At 40.7% G+C, this 13,308-nt stretch overlaps 1 protein-coding gene across 1 annotated transcript in view; it reads left to right on the top strand.

Moving 5' to 3' along the window:
* Window positions 1–13,308, top strand: part of LOC144686788 (low-density lipoprotein receptor-related protein 1-like) — a 1,926,687-nt gene that overhangs the window by 640,550 nt on the left and 1,272,829 nt on the right. Inside the window, exons 4-5 of the mRNA XM_078552493.1 lie at window positions 5,462–5,581; window positions 7,893–8,021. Of these exons, the coding sequence (XP_078408619.1) occupies window positions 5,462–5,581; window positions 7,893–8,021 (249 nt within the window). The remainder of the gene's footprint in view (window positions 1–5,461; window positions 5,582–7,892; window positions 8,022–13,308) is intronic.

The raw sequence follows: 13,308 nt of genomic DNA, 5'->3' as shown, positions 1-13,308 counted from the left end.
AAACTTGAAGGTAAAAAAACAACCAAAACCAAAAAGGTGGGCACAAAAATGAAATGTAGCTCTCGGGGAGCATGATTTCAGTCGAGAGTCATGAAGAGCCAATAAGGGAGCAAGGAGCATGCAAAGAAGAGCAAAGGAGCTGACCAGGGCCAGGAGATAAAAGGAAAGCATCTAAAAGGTGGGGAAAATGTGCACAAAGGAAGGAAATGAACCGAAAGCATTATCTTTTTTTGAATAAAACAATTGGTTTACTTGCAAAGATAAGATGGGAACATGCTGAGAAAAGATCAAAAATTCTCTGCACATCGCATTTTTCATGAAACCTCATCCACGGGCGGGATGAGCTTTCATGAAGGTTTCATTAATTCATAAAAATTTTCATGAAAATTCATAAACATGTCCCAGCTCATGTGACACTGTCACACGAGGGGACATGTCTGAATAATTTTATCTTTTCTTTTTTACAATGTTTTATTATGAAATTAATCTCCCTGAGGCAGCTCCGTGTCTCAGGGAGATTTCTGCGCTCTTTCGTGCGCATGTGTGAAAGAGCGCAGGCCCTGACTCAGTCTACTCCCCCCAGCCCACACAGGTAGCGCTGACCGGGCACACGTCATGCTTGGCGGGCCTTAATTGGCCTGCCCACGTAAAATGGTGGCACGCAGCCAATAGCGGGCGGCAATTGGCTCCGCGCCTGCCCATGCCAGCTCCCGACTGGCCCACCCAATGGAGTGAAAATTCTCCCCAGAGTGAACATTTTGAGTCCCTATGACTCTTCTTCAGGGCTAAAGATAAGTAGAAATATGATTAAATTTATACTGTTTAAGGGGGGGTGGGGGGTGAAGCAGGTTAAGCTGGATAGAAGGCCAACGATAGGTGGGGTCAGAGGAGAGATTGACAAAGATGTCATGAACAAAATGATAAAGGGAGTGTTAATGGTAGTTGTAAGGGCTAAAAAAGGTGCTGATAGTGGCAAAGGTAATAAAGCAGAATGTGATAATAGCAGAACAAGGGCAAACTCTCTGAAAAGAACACCATGAACAAGTAATAGATGACCCTTGAGGGGGGTGGGGGGAGGAGTGGGGGAGGGCGCGATGGTGGGAAAAAAGGATCGAAAATGGGAAAAGGGGGATAAAGCAATGAATAAAAGAATAAATATAAATTTAAATTTAAAATATAAAAATAAGTCGATAAATAATAAAAATGAATTTTGAAAAAAGGGATTAAAAAGGGTGTGAAGATAGAGGAGAGAGTTCATGGGACACTTATTTTTATTTTTTATGCATTTGTATTTCATTCATTAATTCATTGCTTTATCCCCCCTTTTTATCCCATTTTTGATCTTTTATCACCACCCCCCCCAACCCACCCAACCCTACAAGGGGTGAACCAAGTAGGTTTTAATGACAATCGATGACAGTTGTCATGGTCACCATTACTGAGACTAGCTTTATATTTCAAAATTCATTTTTATTGATTGAATTTAAATTCTACCAGCTGTTGTGGCAGGATTTGAACCCATGTCCCCCAGAGGATTAGCTTGGGCCCCTGAATGACTAGCCTAGTGACAATACCACTATACCAGCGTCTCTCCCAAATTGCTCTCCTACTATTACAGAGGCTTTATTTTACAATGGGTTCCTTTTTGGGGTAGCTACAGCTATCCTAAGAACCTAAGGACAATTATTCCACTGGTTTGTTTCTAGGGAAATTAAATATTAAGTAGTTTCCAGGAAAATAAAACTTAACACACTACCTATTTCAGGCTGACTAATAAATATATGTTTATTAAGGATATTTCTAATTTCAAGTCACTAAGTATATTTAAGAAGGAAATAGAAAGAGCTCTAGACACTAAAGAAGTCAAGGGGCATGGGGAGAGAGCAGGAGCATGATGTTGAGATACAGGATCAGCCATGATCATATTGAATTCCGGAGCAGGCTCAAAGGATCTATGACCATCAAATATTCCCAATTGTACAATTGTAGCAAGACTTCCTTACTCCTATACTCAAATCCCTTTGCAATAAAGGCTACCATGTCATTTGCCTTCTTAATTGCTTGTGACATCTGCATGTTAGCTTTCACTGACTTATGAAAAAGAACACAGGTCCCTTTGGACATCAACACTTCCCAAATACGCTGCATTTCTGTTTTTCCTACCAAAATGGATAACTTCACATTTTTCCACATTATGTTCCATCTACCATGTCCTTGCCCACTCACTTAGCCTGTCCAAATCCTCTTGAACCCTCTTTGCATCCTCCTCACAACTCACATTCCCACCAAGTTTTGTGTTATCAGCAAACTTAGAAATATTACTTTTGACCCCCCCCCCAACATCCAAATCATTGATATAGATTGTGAATAGCTGGGGCTCAAGCACTGAACCTTGGGACTAGTCACAGCCTGCCAACCTGAGAATGATCTGCTTATCCACATTCTTTGTTTTCTGTCTGTTAGGGAGGTGTGGGTGGGATGGGGGTCACAGGGAGAGTGTCACTGGAGAAGGGGTTTGAATGCAAGGGCAGGGGTTTGGCCTAACTGCCCCCCTCCCCTTTCTGATGCTGGGTCCCTCGATTGGCACTGAGTGTCTATAAACAGAGGACTCCCTGCTAGGTTGTTGGCTGCTGGGGGGCTTTTGGGAGCTGCAGGAGATTTGTGTGAGCCCCATTAAATTCCTGAGCTGCAGTTAAATCCCGAGTGTGCTCAGGGATAATTGCACTCAAGTGGCTCTTTTATGGTCCTAATTAACATAAATTCTGCCTAATGCTTCAGAACAATGACTTTTCATCAGAACACCACTGCCAGAATGGTGTACACCACATTTGAAGCTCCAAGACTGACATATTCCAATATTTCATCAAAAACAATAAGGCAATGAAGGTGATATTCTTGATAGCTTAAAAAAGCCTTCTGCTAGATAGGGCAAACGGGTGTACATATGAGATTGTACTATGCACTTCACATAATGAAGAGTTTCATTATTATAAACCGGTGTCATGCTTTTGTATGAGGAAATGTCAGTTGGCAAACATAGATTTCTGATTGTAGGGCAGCTGGGGTCTGCTTATAGGAAAGATTAGTCACAGTTGTGTATGATAGCCATTTGGGAAATCCATATACTTATTGAGTGATTGTTGTGGATGTGGTGGCAATTCAATTTTGCATTTACTCTCTTTTAGTCCAAAGTGCATTCTTTTTAATGAAGGGGACTTAAAATAGCTGACCAAGAATGTATCTTGGTCTCTGCCTTAAAAAATGTTCAATGACTCTGCCCTACCACTCTGTGGAAGAGAATTCCATAGACTTACAACTTTCTGAGAGAAAAATCTCGCCTCATCTCCATCTTAAATGGGAGACCCCTTGTTTTTTAAACTGTGTCCCCTAGCTCCGGTCTCTCCCACGAGGGGAAATGTCCTTTAGCATCCACTTTGTCAAGTCCCCTCAGCATCTTATATATTTCATAAGGCATTTACAATATGTCTATTGTACTCCATAGTTAGGAAACCGTGCATTTATTTCAGCAAATGTCCATAAATGTGCAACAATTTCTGTTTTGTTGGTTTATAGCAAGTAATTAGTTTGGTAAGTGGTTTCTGGGTTTCAGTTCAATGAATAGGATAGGTTGGTTGAAATCAAGTCCAAAAGAATTGAGTGAAGACAGTTTTCATATATTTATGATGCCTTTATGAAAACATTCCTTTTTCTCTTTAGTTATTAAAACTTTGGATGTTAACCGGAACCTAAATGAATTTTGCATGGCTAATGTGACCTTTAAATAAGTTGTCCTGTACATCTTCGTGCCAAACATCCCTTCGATGCCACAATGTTGTTCCAAAACAAAAGTAGACAAGAATGTTGCACCATGACATAAGCCTTGAACGGTTCAATCATAAGCTGTAATAAAACCACCTGTAATTTGCATTTGCATTAAAATCATTTGATTAAACCAAAAATGTTCAATTTTGAATGAGAAGGGATTCTGAACAAATTACTTCTGATGTGATTTAAAATAAAATTAGCGAAGGTTCTGAGGTAGATTTGCATGTTGTTTGATGCTTCTGTTCAACCTAATACTTTGTCCCACTCTTACCTTCAAATTGTGTTGAAATCCTATTTGTGGAATGATTAAACACAAGTTCACGGACAAGCAACAGATTCAATCTTCTCATAATGCAACAGGCCATGGATAATATTGTCAGTAATGGCATATGCCATGTGGCAACTCGAGGACCTTAGACTAAGCTCCTGAATATTTTATTGCTACAGCATTGTTTTCATAAACCATATGAGGAGTAGAAACTCAAGTATCCGATTTATATTCTACAATCTCCTCTTTGAATCTCACTAAACTTCCTCCAAGTCAGAGGCCATAATTCCACAAAAAATCTGTGAACTAGATGAAAATGAATGTAAATATCCATTTGTCTTTTAGGCAATTACTGATCATCTGGACCATCCTGTTTTGCTTTCTGTAATCACAATAGCTATTGATTTAGTTACAATGCGAATGATTGCATAGATTTCTTGGAACTATTGAAAATGGCTGTTTATTTGTGTTGCTTGCTGCTATATGTGAACAGGAAGGATCTCCATTAGTGACGATTTAGCTGAGAGCAACAAGATATGAAGCATTCAACAATGATACAGATTGACTCTGATATAAGTGTTCAGATTGATTGGAAATCCAATAAGTCTTAGGGCAGAACCTTCTGTTTGGTGTGCAGGGGCGACGCGTAAATTGACGCGGGGTGATGTCAGGCGTGCGTCCCGACGTCACCCTGCGTCATTTAGATTTTCAGGTCAGTGGGTGCGCAGCCATTAAAAAACGAATTGAAGCCATTAACAGACCTGCCTGTTCAATCTTAAGGTTAGCGGGCAGGCCAGGAGCCCTAGCGGGCTTCTAAAAAAACATGAAACGTCATCCACAGGCAGGATGAGGTTTCATGAATGATTAAAAAAAATCTCAGAATATTTCAAAATAAAAGTTATGGACATGTCCCAACTCATGTGATAGTGTCACATGAGGGGACATAGCAGCAACATTTTTCTCTCATCTTTATTTGAAGTTTCAAATCTGAGCTGATCTCCTTGAGGCAGCACTTTGCCTCAGGGAGATCTGTGCATTCTTTCATGCGCACGTGCGAAAGAGTGCACTCCCGGCTCAGGGAATCCCCCCGCCACCCCACCCCCCGCCGCCTGCCCGCATAGGGAGCACATAGCACTTCCTGGCGGACATCATGCTGGGCGGGCCTTAATTGGCCCACCCATGTAAAATGGCGGCGCACCCCCAACTGGGGGCGCCGATCGGGAACCCACCCGCCCATACTGCTCCCACATATCCTCCCCAATGGGGGGAAAATGTTGCCCTTAATTCTTTCTACCATTAAAACATACATATTTAAATCTTTTACATGAAATACTTTATGAATGCAAACTTTAATTTGTTTTCTTTCAGAGTTTTCACCCACTTGTCACCAAGCCGATTGTCAGTATCGATGTGCAGTCACAAGAAATGGTACAACTTGCTACTGCAGTGATGGTTTTAAAGTAGCACAGGATGGGAAAAGTTGTGAAGGTTTGTTCTCATTTAAATGTTCTCGTATTGTGTAGAATTTATCATGTTGCAATAATTATTTTATTAATGTTGCAAAAATCAACTGCTCAATTATAAAGCAATAGTAAAACTGAAGTATTGCAACATTGAACGCATATTTTAGCCAGAATAGATGCAGTTTGTGCTGGGGAAACAATTTTTGTGCCTTCTTTGTGTTTGTTTGGAGGCAAAAATAAATAGAAAGGGCAACTGTCAATATGAAAAGCAAGCTTTTATAAGCTCATGTGAAGTTTCACTAAGCATGGGTGCACAGGATAGATATATTACCAAATTAGGAATATGGCGTTTTAAAAGTCTAAAATACCCTTGGGAATGCTTTACTCAGTGCTAGTGCTGGCACAGTCAAAAATTGCATGCAAGTACATTTATTAAAGTTTCACCTATAGTGTAGGGCCTCACAGATAATGGATAGGATTTGCAAAATTAGACCATGGGTTTGTACACCTAAATTACCAAAGGACTGATTCCCCAAGGTAGGCTTTTACTGGTAAAAGAAACACATCTCACGACAAGCCTGCATTACTCTGTTTCATAAATTATAGTAACCTGGTCCCACAGTGGTTTTCCTGATCAGCAAGATTCAACTGAGATTGCATTCCTTATCCATATAAATCAGTGCATCAGTCAGATTAGGTTGCTTAGAAGATCCTTTTAATGGTCTTATATTGTTGGTTTGTTTATGGGAAAAATTTCAGCACGTTCTGTTAGCTAAAATTTCTCCTCCCTGTACATTCAGTCCTGAATACATTTTTGGACTCAATTGCTGAAACCCTCATTGCAACAGATAGTTGCTTGCAGTGTTGACCTTTACTGAAACTGCTTTTGCTTAGTGCAGTCTAACAAGGTGAAAGGATAGGAACCCTTTTAGTGATTCCAATCACACTGGATGACTTCAATATGAAGGACAAGGCTGAGCAATTTCAGGTGCAAAAGACACCTTAATGGTTATGTGTACTTTGAGCAGTGGCCAAATACCTTAGTCTACAGACCTAAGTATGTTCTTTGATGTCTTCCTTTCATCAGAGAAGGAGTAATGAAGCCCTGTTACCTGCTGAAATCTAATTTTCAGACTACCGCAAAGATTGATATGTGCTACCTATAGCTGTGAAGGAGACAACAGCATTAGTTTTTTTTTATGTTACAGGTTCCTTCCAGGTGACCACAGGGAAAACTAGCTAAATCTGTCAGTCTGTTGTACACAATTGCATAAAGCAAGTGACAGATTTCATATTTGCCAGAACAACATCTTCATAAGTTTCTAAGTGGCAAGGACCAACTACTGAGAATTTTTGGGAGTTCCACGTAGAAAGCAATTATTGTACTATACTAAAATAAAAGCAGAATTCTGCAGATGCTGGGGATCTGAACTAAAGACAAAAAAGTGCTGGAAAAACTCAGCATGTCTGGCAACATCTGTGCAGACAGAAACAGAGTTAATGTTTCAAGTCTAATATGAGTCTTCATTCAGAACTGAAAAGCAGCAGAAATGTGATGGGCTTTATGCTGTTGAAAAAGGGGAGGGTCAGGTGGAGCAATAACACATTCTGCTATTTTGCTTTCAGACAGTGCTGACCTTTATTCTGCTCTTAACACCTACCCTGGACCAATGCATTGTTCCTTTACTACTACCATTCCCATTCTTTTGCCTGTTGTTGCATGACATCTTTGTAATTTAATCTCCTCCGCCCTCAAACCTATCCCTGACTTTACTTATTTGCTCCACCTGATCTGCTGAGTGTTTCCAACACTTTTTGTTTGTACTGTACTGTACTATTTGTAGAGAATCCCTTCATTTTGCAAAGGTAGAATTTGGCATATATAAACAGTCAGAAACTAAATCTCACGCTCCTAAACAGGTAGTTCTTAAGCTTTTCTGTTCCAGCTATTAGTATACAGTACTGCAATAGATATAAGTCAATAAATCCACAAGTATAGAAAAGTACAGCATCCTCATGACGTTGGGATCATTACACAGATGATTTCCTTTGGTTCAGTAACTCCACCTTGAAAACATATGATCTGGACCATTAGTTGTGTGCTTGCCTGAGGCAGTGCTGATTTCCAGCTTTCGGAATAGCAAAGTAGTTCTGTCACTTTCTAATCAGCAAGTTTGTTGGTTTAATAAAGGCATTAAAAAACTCAAAAAGAGCCTTTGGATTTGGATGCAGATCTGGCATATCATATTGCTTATTCTGTATATAATTACATGGTATGATCATATGACATGCAGCATCAGTATAAATTGAAGCAACTTCTTACTTGCCTCTTTCAGATTTTGATGAATGCAGCGTTTATGGAACTTGTAGCCAAATATGCACAAATAACAATGGATCGTACATGTGTGGCTGTGTGGAAGGTTACTTGATGCAACCAGACAACAAAATTTGCAAGGCCAAAAATGGTAAGCGATGAGCACCTTTTTCATTGCTTTTTAATTTATTTTTAAAAATTGACAGATGTTGAGGAAATACAGTTCATTTGCAATCCTGCGTGGTCAGTGGTGAAACCACTAGTGAACAGAGCTCTGATCAGAGAATGGAATAACACCATATGCTTGATTCTCTGGCTTGTAACCCCTATGAATGCAACTCCTTGACGGCAGCAAAGGATTGTATTTCTCAAAGGCACATAATGCTTGATCAATCATACAGAATCTTCTGATGAAAGAAAAAGAAGAGGATATGGTTTATAAAGATTTTCATGAGCACTTTTTAAGGCACCAAATAAAAGACTTTTGACAAAGATGATGGCATTCGAAATGGATAGAAATATTGTTGGAGGCATAACATAATATTCTTTTAAATGGAAAGCAGTGATGGCTGGTGTTGCACAGGAGTCTGGGGCTACGTTTATTTGCAGACTAGAGAACTGAGGTTTGCTGATGGTACCATGTGAAGTAATACAATCTGCAAATAGGAATAAGGAGAAAAATATACCTCAAATTGTAATATTTTAAATAGAGTAGAGGAACATCTATATGGGTCATCATAGGCCATAGTATGACGGCTGTAAAAAATATAATGATTTTATACTCAGAGGCACAATATAAAAGGAAAGTAATGTTGAACTTGTACAAGATCTTAGCCCACTGGAATATTGTGTACAGTTTTGATCAGTCCGTTATAGGAAGAATATAAAACTGATGTAAAAGATGCAATGTAGATTCATTTGGATGTTACCAGGGATGAGGAGGTCATGTTATCTCTTTTCATCAGAGTGAAGAAAATGACCTGATTAAATGTCTTATGAAAGATTATGAAGAGTCATAGATGGTTTCCATTGAGCAGTGAGATGTTAATGAGAAGGCATAAATTTAGGGCCAACACAAGAAGAATTAAAACGGTTAGAAAAATATCTTTACACGGAAGGTGGTTAGAATGTGAATTCTCTGACACAAACCATTACTGAAAATGATTTCATAAATTATCTTTAAATCAATAATTAAATAAAACAGACTTTATTGGGCCAAATGACAGAATTCATTGATGTCAAATAATATAATTATGTGCCTCTATAATACTACAGATGAAGTCAGAAGTTGATGTGAAATGAAAAACCTGGGGCAAAATTTTTCCCTTGTTGGGCAGGCGCATACCCAACCTGAACAGGAGTAAAATGGTGTGTGATGACGTCGGGCGAACGTCCCGACATCATCGCGCACTCTTGAGATATTTTGCTCGGTGGGCGCGCATGAGAGGCAGCAGTGCACCTGCCGACAATTAAGAGGCCTATTGAGGCCCTTAATCAGTTAATTAAATCAAATTTTTTGCTGCCCGCCCAACCATTCGGTTGGCAGGCGGGCGAATAGGCCAAGCAGCCTTTGCATTTTTAATGAAACATCATCCACGGGCGGGATGAGGTTTCGAACAGTGATTTTTTAAAAAAATGTTAAACTCATTTTTAACATGTCCCTGCTCATGTGACAGAGGGGACATGTTTTCCTTATTTTTGAATTCTTTATTTTTAATGTTGGAAACCCTCAGCCCCCTGAGGCAGCTCTGTGCCTTCAGGGAGCTTTCACTGAGCGCACTCGCCGTGCATGCGCAAACTTCAGCGCTCGCGCTCCTGCCGCCCCCACCCCAGCAGCACTGAGGTTATCAGCGAGCGTTTCACGTTGGCTGACTGGTCAGCCAGAGTGAAATTGTGGTCGGGGCCCGACCATGGACGGCGGTCCATTGCGCGGCCGCTCCCGGGCCCACCTGCCCGCAACACCCGGCCGATGGGGTAAAAATTCTGTTGCTGGAGTTTTCCCCCAATTGTACTTTTTAATGTTTTTTTTATTGGCACAATTCCTCCAATATTGGTATAATCAGCACAGATCACAGAATTTTAAGTGCAAATCGCATTTGTGCAATTTAAGTTTCTGCAATCCTTTGTGCCAGTTTGAAAAACATTGCTCTAGAAGCAGGTCACGTCCACAAAAAACTCTGTCATGGCCATGACTCTTTGTGAGTTAATCACCATTGGGCGTTCCCGCTAATTACACTCATTCGCAGGCCTTTGAGGCTCCAATAATTAGCTTGGAACTTTGGGCATAACGACTCTATTAGGAACATTTTGAAATGTTTGAAAAGAATTCTAGTATACCATAATCTAACTAGGAAATAGTTCTGTATTTTTTAAAGTCATTTTCACTTTCACTAATTCAAATTTGGGTTACTCATGGGTAGTAGATTGATACTGTGGTTTAAAATGTTTTTTTTTAAATGAATCCATTGTCAGCTGTATTCCCAAAATTTACCAAATATAGCAAGGAATATTTTTGCAAGCGGGTTTTTTAAAACAAACTACATTTTGAAATGCTGCCCGATTGCAAAAAATGACTTGAAACAGTGCATACTGATGAATTTGAGTAATAACCCGGGCGGGGGGATGGGTAATTTTCAAAACAGCTGTAATTTTGGGCACAATTTGCATTAGGATCGCCAATTGCGCTCAAATCAGAATGCTCTACCACACTGTTTACCTTGGGCAGCACAAAATAAAACCTCTGGGAAGCCATATGTGTTTGGGGTGGGTGGCATTAGTGAATTGTGCATACTTAGCGCATCTCTTTAGGCTTTTTCCTGAAGCCTTTTAAAAGCACCTTTCAAGTTTGTTCTGTCAAGTTCTGATGGGTTGTGCAGAACTGTTTAATCTGTCTGAATCCCTGTCACAAAGTTGTGCCCATCTGATTTTGTCACAAACTCCATCGTAGATTACAGTGAAGACAACCATTCATTCACAATTGCAAAAATACAGCTACAGAGATATGGCATATTCCTAGCCAGTTCTTGCAGAGTATTTTACAGGGAGTCAAGTGACTTCTGTAGACACTTCCTCTGATACAGGTTCTGTAACGTTAGAATCCCTGGATATTGAAGCAAGGGCAGGTGGTAAGTGGTAGATGAGAAGTAAATATCTATCATTTTCTCCAGCTCATGTGCTTCACCCAGTGCCACATATTAAACTCGCCATCTATATCCCTCAGAGGGTGTGGGTGTAAATGATCTGCTGGTGCGTGCTAAAATTACTAGACTGATGCGACGTGGTGTGATGTGCTAATTTGTTCAGAGCGACTGGCTGTGTTGGCATTCTGTTTTCTCAGGCATATTAAAAAAAAAACAGAATAGGAAATTGTAAGAAAATGCCACCTCCAAGAAACAACTTCAAACAGAGCTACATAAAAGCTACTGTGTTCAATCTTTTGTTTAGTAAATGACACTAGGCTTTTATGTCTGCAGGTGAAAAGATAAGACATGACATGAGCAAGATGGTACTATTCCTGAGCTGGGGAGAAATTTTCAGCTTCATTCTACATGACAAATGCTCTTGTGCCCAAGGATATCCACGGTAGTCAAGTGAACTCTTGGGACCAACCCCTCAGTGTTGTTCTGTGCTTTTTATTGTTTTAATTTTTTGTCTGCAAACAGAAAAGCGGACTGGATTTTAGACAGCACATTCAATTTCACACTGTTCTCCATGCTGCAGTCCAACTTGTCTGACAATAAGTGAATGTAAATCATGCAGGCAGGGTGTCTTACAAGGGCGTTCTGTGTCAATCCCCTTTATAATTTCTCACTGGCTACAACTTCAGGTTTAGATAGTCGCTTATATTTCCAAACTGCAGTATTGCCAGGCATGATCAGCTTGTGTTCTTTTCCCTAGCTGAAAATATACAGGATAAGCCTGTTTGAGTGTTTAGGATGGGTGGTATTAAGTGAGTTGCACCTACTTAGCACATGTCTTCACATGCAGTTTTTTTACTCTCTCTGGAGACTTTTCATGTAGCACCTTCCTTCAAGACAAACATCTTCATCCAAGTTCTGATGAGTTGCATACAACTGTCCAATCTGTCTGTAATCGACAATTGCTGGCTGAATTAGCTGCTTTTGAGGCAAGTGTCAAACTGTCTCTTTCAGGATGTTTCCAGCTCTCACACTTCCTAGATTAGAAGCTCCGGTGTTCAGCATCAAAGCAGCTGAGCTCCAACAAAGGAACTTACATTTTGCAGCAAAACTGAAGTGCTGATGCCAGGTCTGCTCCCCTGTGTGCAAATGCAACAGTTTAGATGGCTGCCCAATTGGTGCCAGTGGCACAATGATCAATTTACTTCTTCGGATATAGGAGCTCATATCATTTCGGGACAGGTGACTGTTTTTCCAAAAAAACGTTGTTGATCTATATTTAACCTCCAAGGGGTGAATTTTACTGGGGGGCAGGGGGATGCTGGGGGAAGTGGTAGGCATATCCCTCACCCTCCACAGTCGAAAAGCCGGTCAGTACCTCACCAACTTTAAAATGGGCTGCCCAGCAGCAATAATATGGCGGGGACAGCCTTAACAAGGTAAGAGTAGGACATGTGCCTTTCAGGCACAGGAAATCATACCCTCGAGAGCTGACAGCCAATCTGACTGGCTAACAGCTGAGTCGCTCCGGCAGTGCCAGAACACAGTAGTGGTCACTGCTGGGAATACAAAGAGTCCCGAGAAGAAAGAAGATGAATACTGGACTTCAAGGTAAGTCCCTCTCCCACCGACCCCACCCCCCACCCCCCACCCTCCTCACCGATGAGCACAGGGGACCAGCAAAGGAGGTTTTAGCCTTTTAGCCCGAGGCTAAAAGTTGCAGACTGGTTACCTTCCTTCTGCCTCACCGCCCCTCCCACTGTGCCCCCACCCCCACCAACGTATTCTTGCTGTTGAGGCAGAATGAGCTCCTTAAGTGGCCTTTAATTGGAAATACGACTAGGGGCCAGTGGGCTGACCCACTGTGTTATGGGAATAGCTCAGGGGCGGGTGGAAAAGCAGTGGGCTGGCCACCTGTTTATTTTATGTGAGCCCCCGCCTTCAATTCCGCTGGTTGGAGGCCATAAAATCCGCCCCCCACCCCCCCCCAACCAAAACACTCATCATTATATTTCAAGTTGTAGCATTAACACTACATGAAAACTTAATACAGATATCATAATTGCAGATGCACACATATGAATTAATGTAAAGTTAAGTCATAAAACTGATGGATGTATACAATTAAAAGGGAATAAAGGGATAATTTTCCAGATTCATACTGATGGACTAGACTTTCAATAGGCTCAGTGATGTCAGAATATAGATTATGTGGGAAATATAAGGGATTTAAGATAATTGGTACTTTGTATTTACCAATATTCAATGTCAATATATTAAAATGCCAGGTGATTTAGTATT

Source organism: Cetorhinus maximus, chromosome 11, assembly GCF_964194155.1.
Source record: "Cetorhinus maximus chromosome 11, sCetMax3.hap1.1, whole genome shotgun sequence".
Classification (NCBI taxonomy): domain Eukaryota; kingdom Metazoa; phylum Chordata; class Chondrichthyes; order Lamniformes; family Cetorhinidae; genus Cetorhinus; species Cetorhinus maximus.
This window is presented reverse-complemented; position numbering and strand designations above follow the sequence as displayed.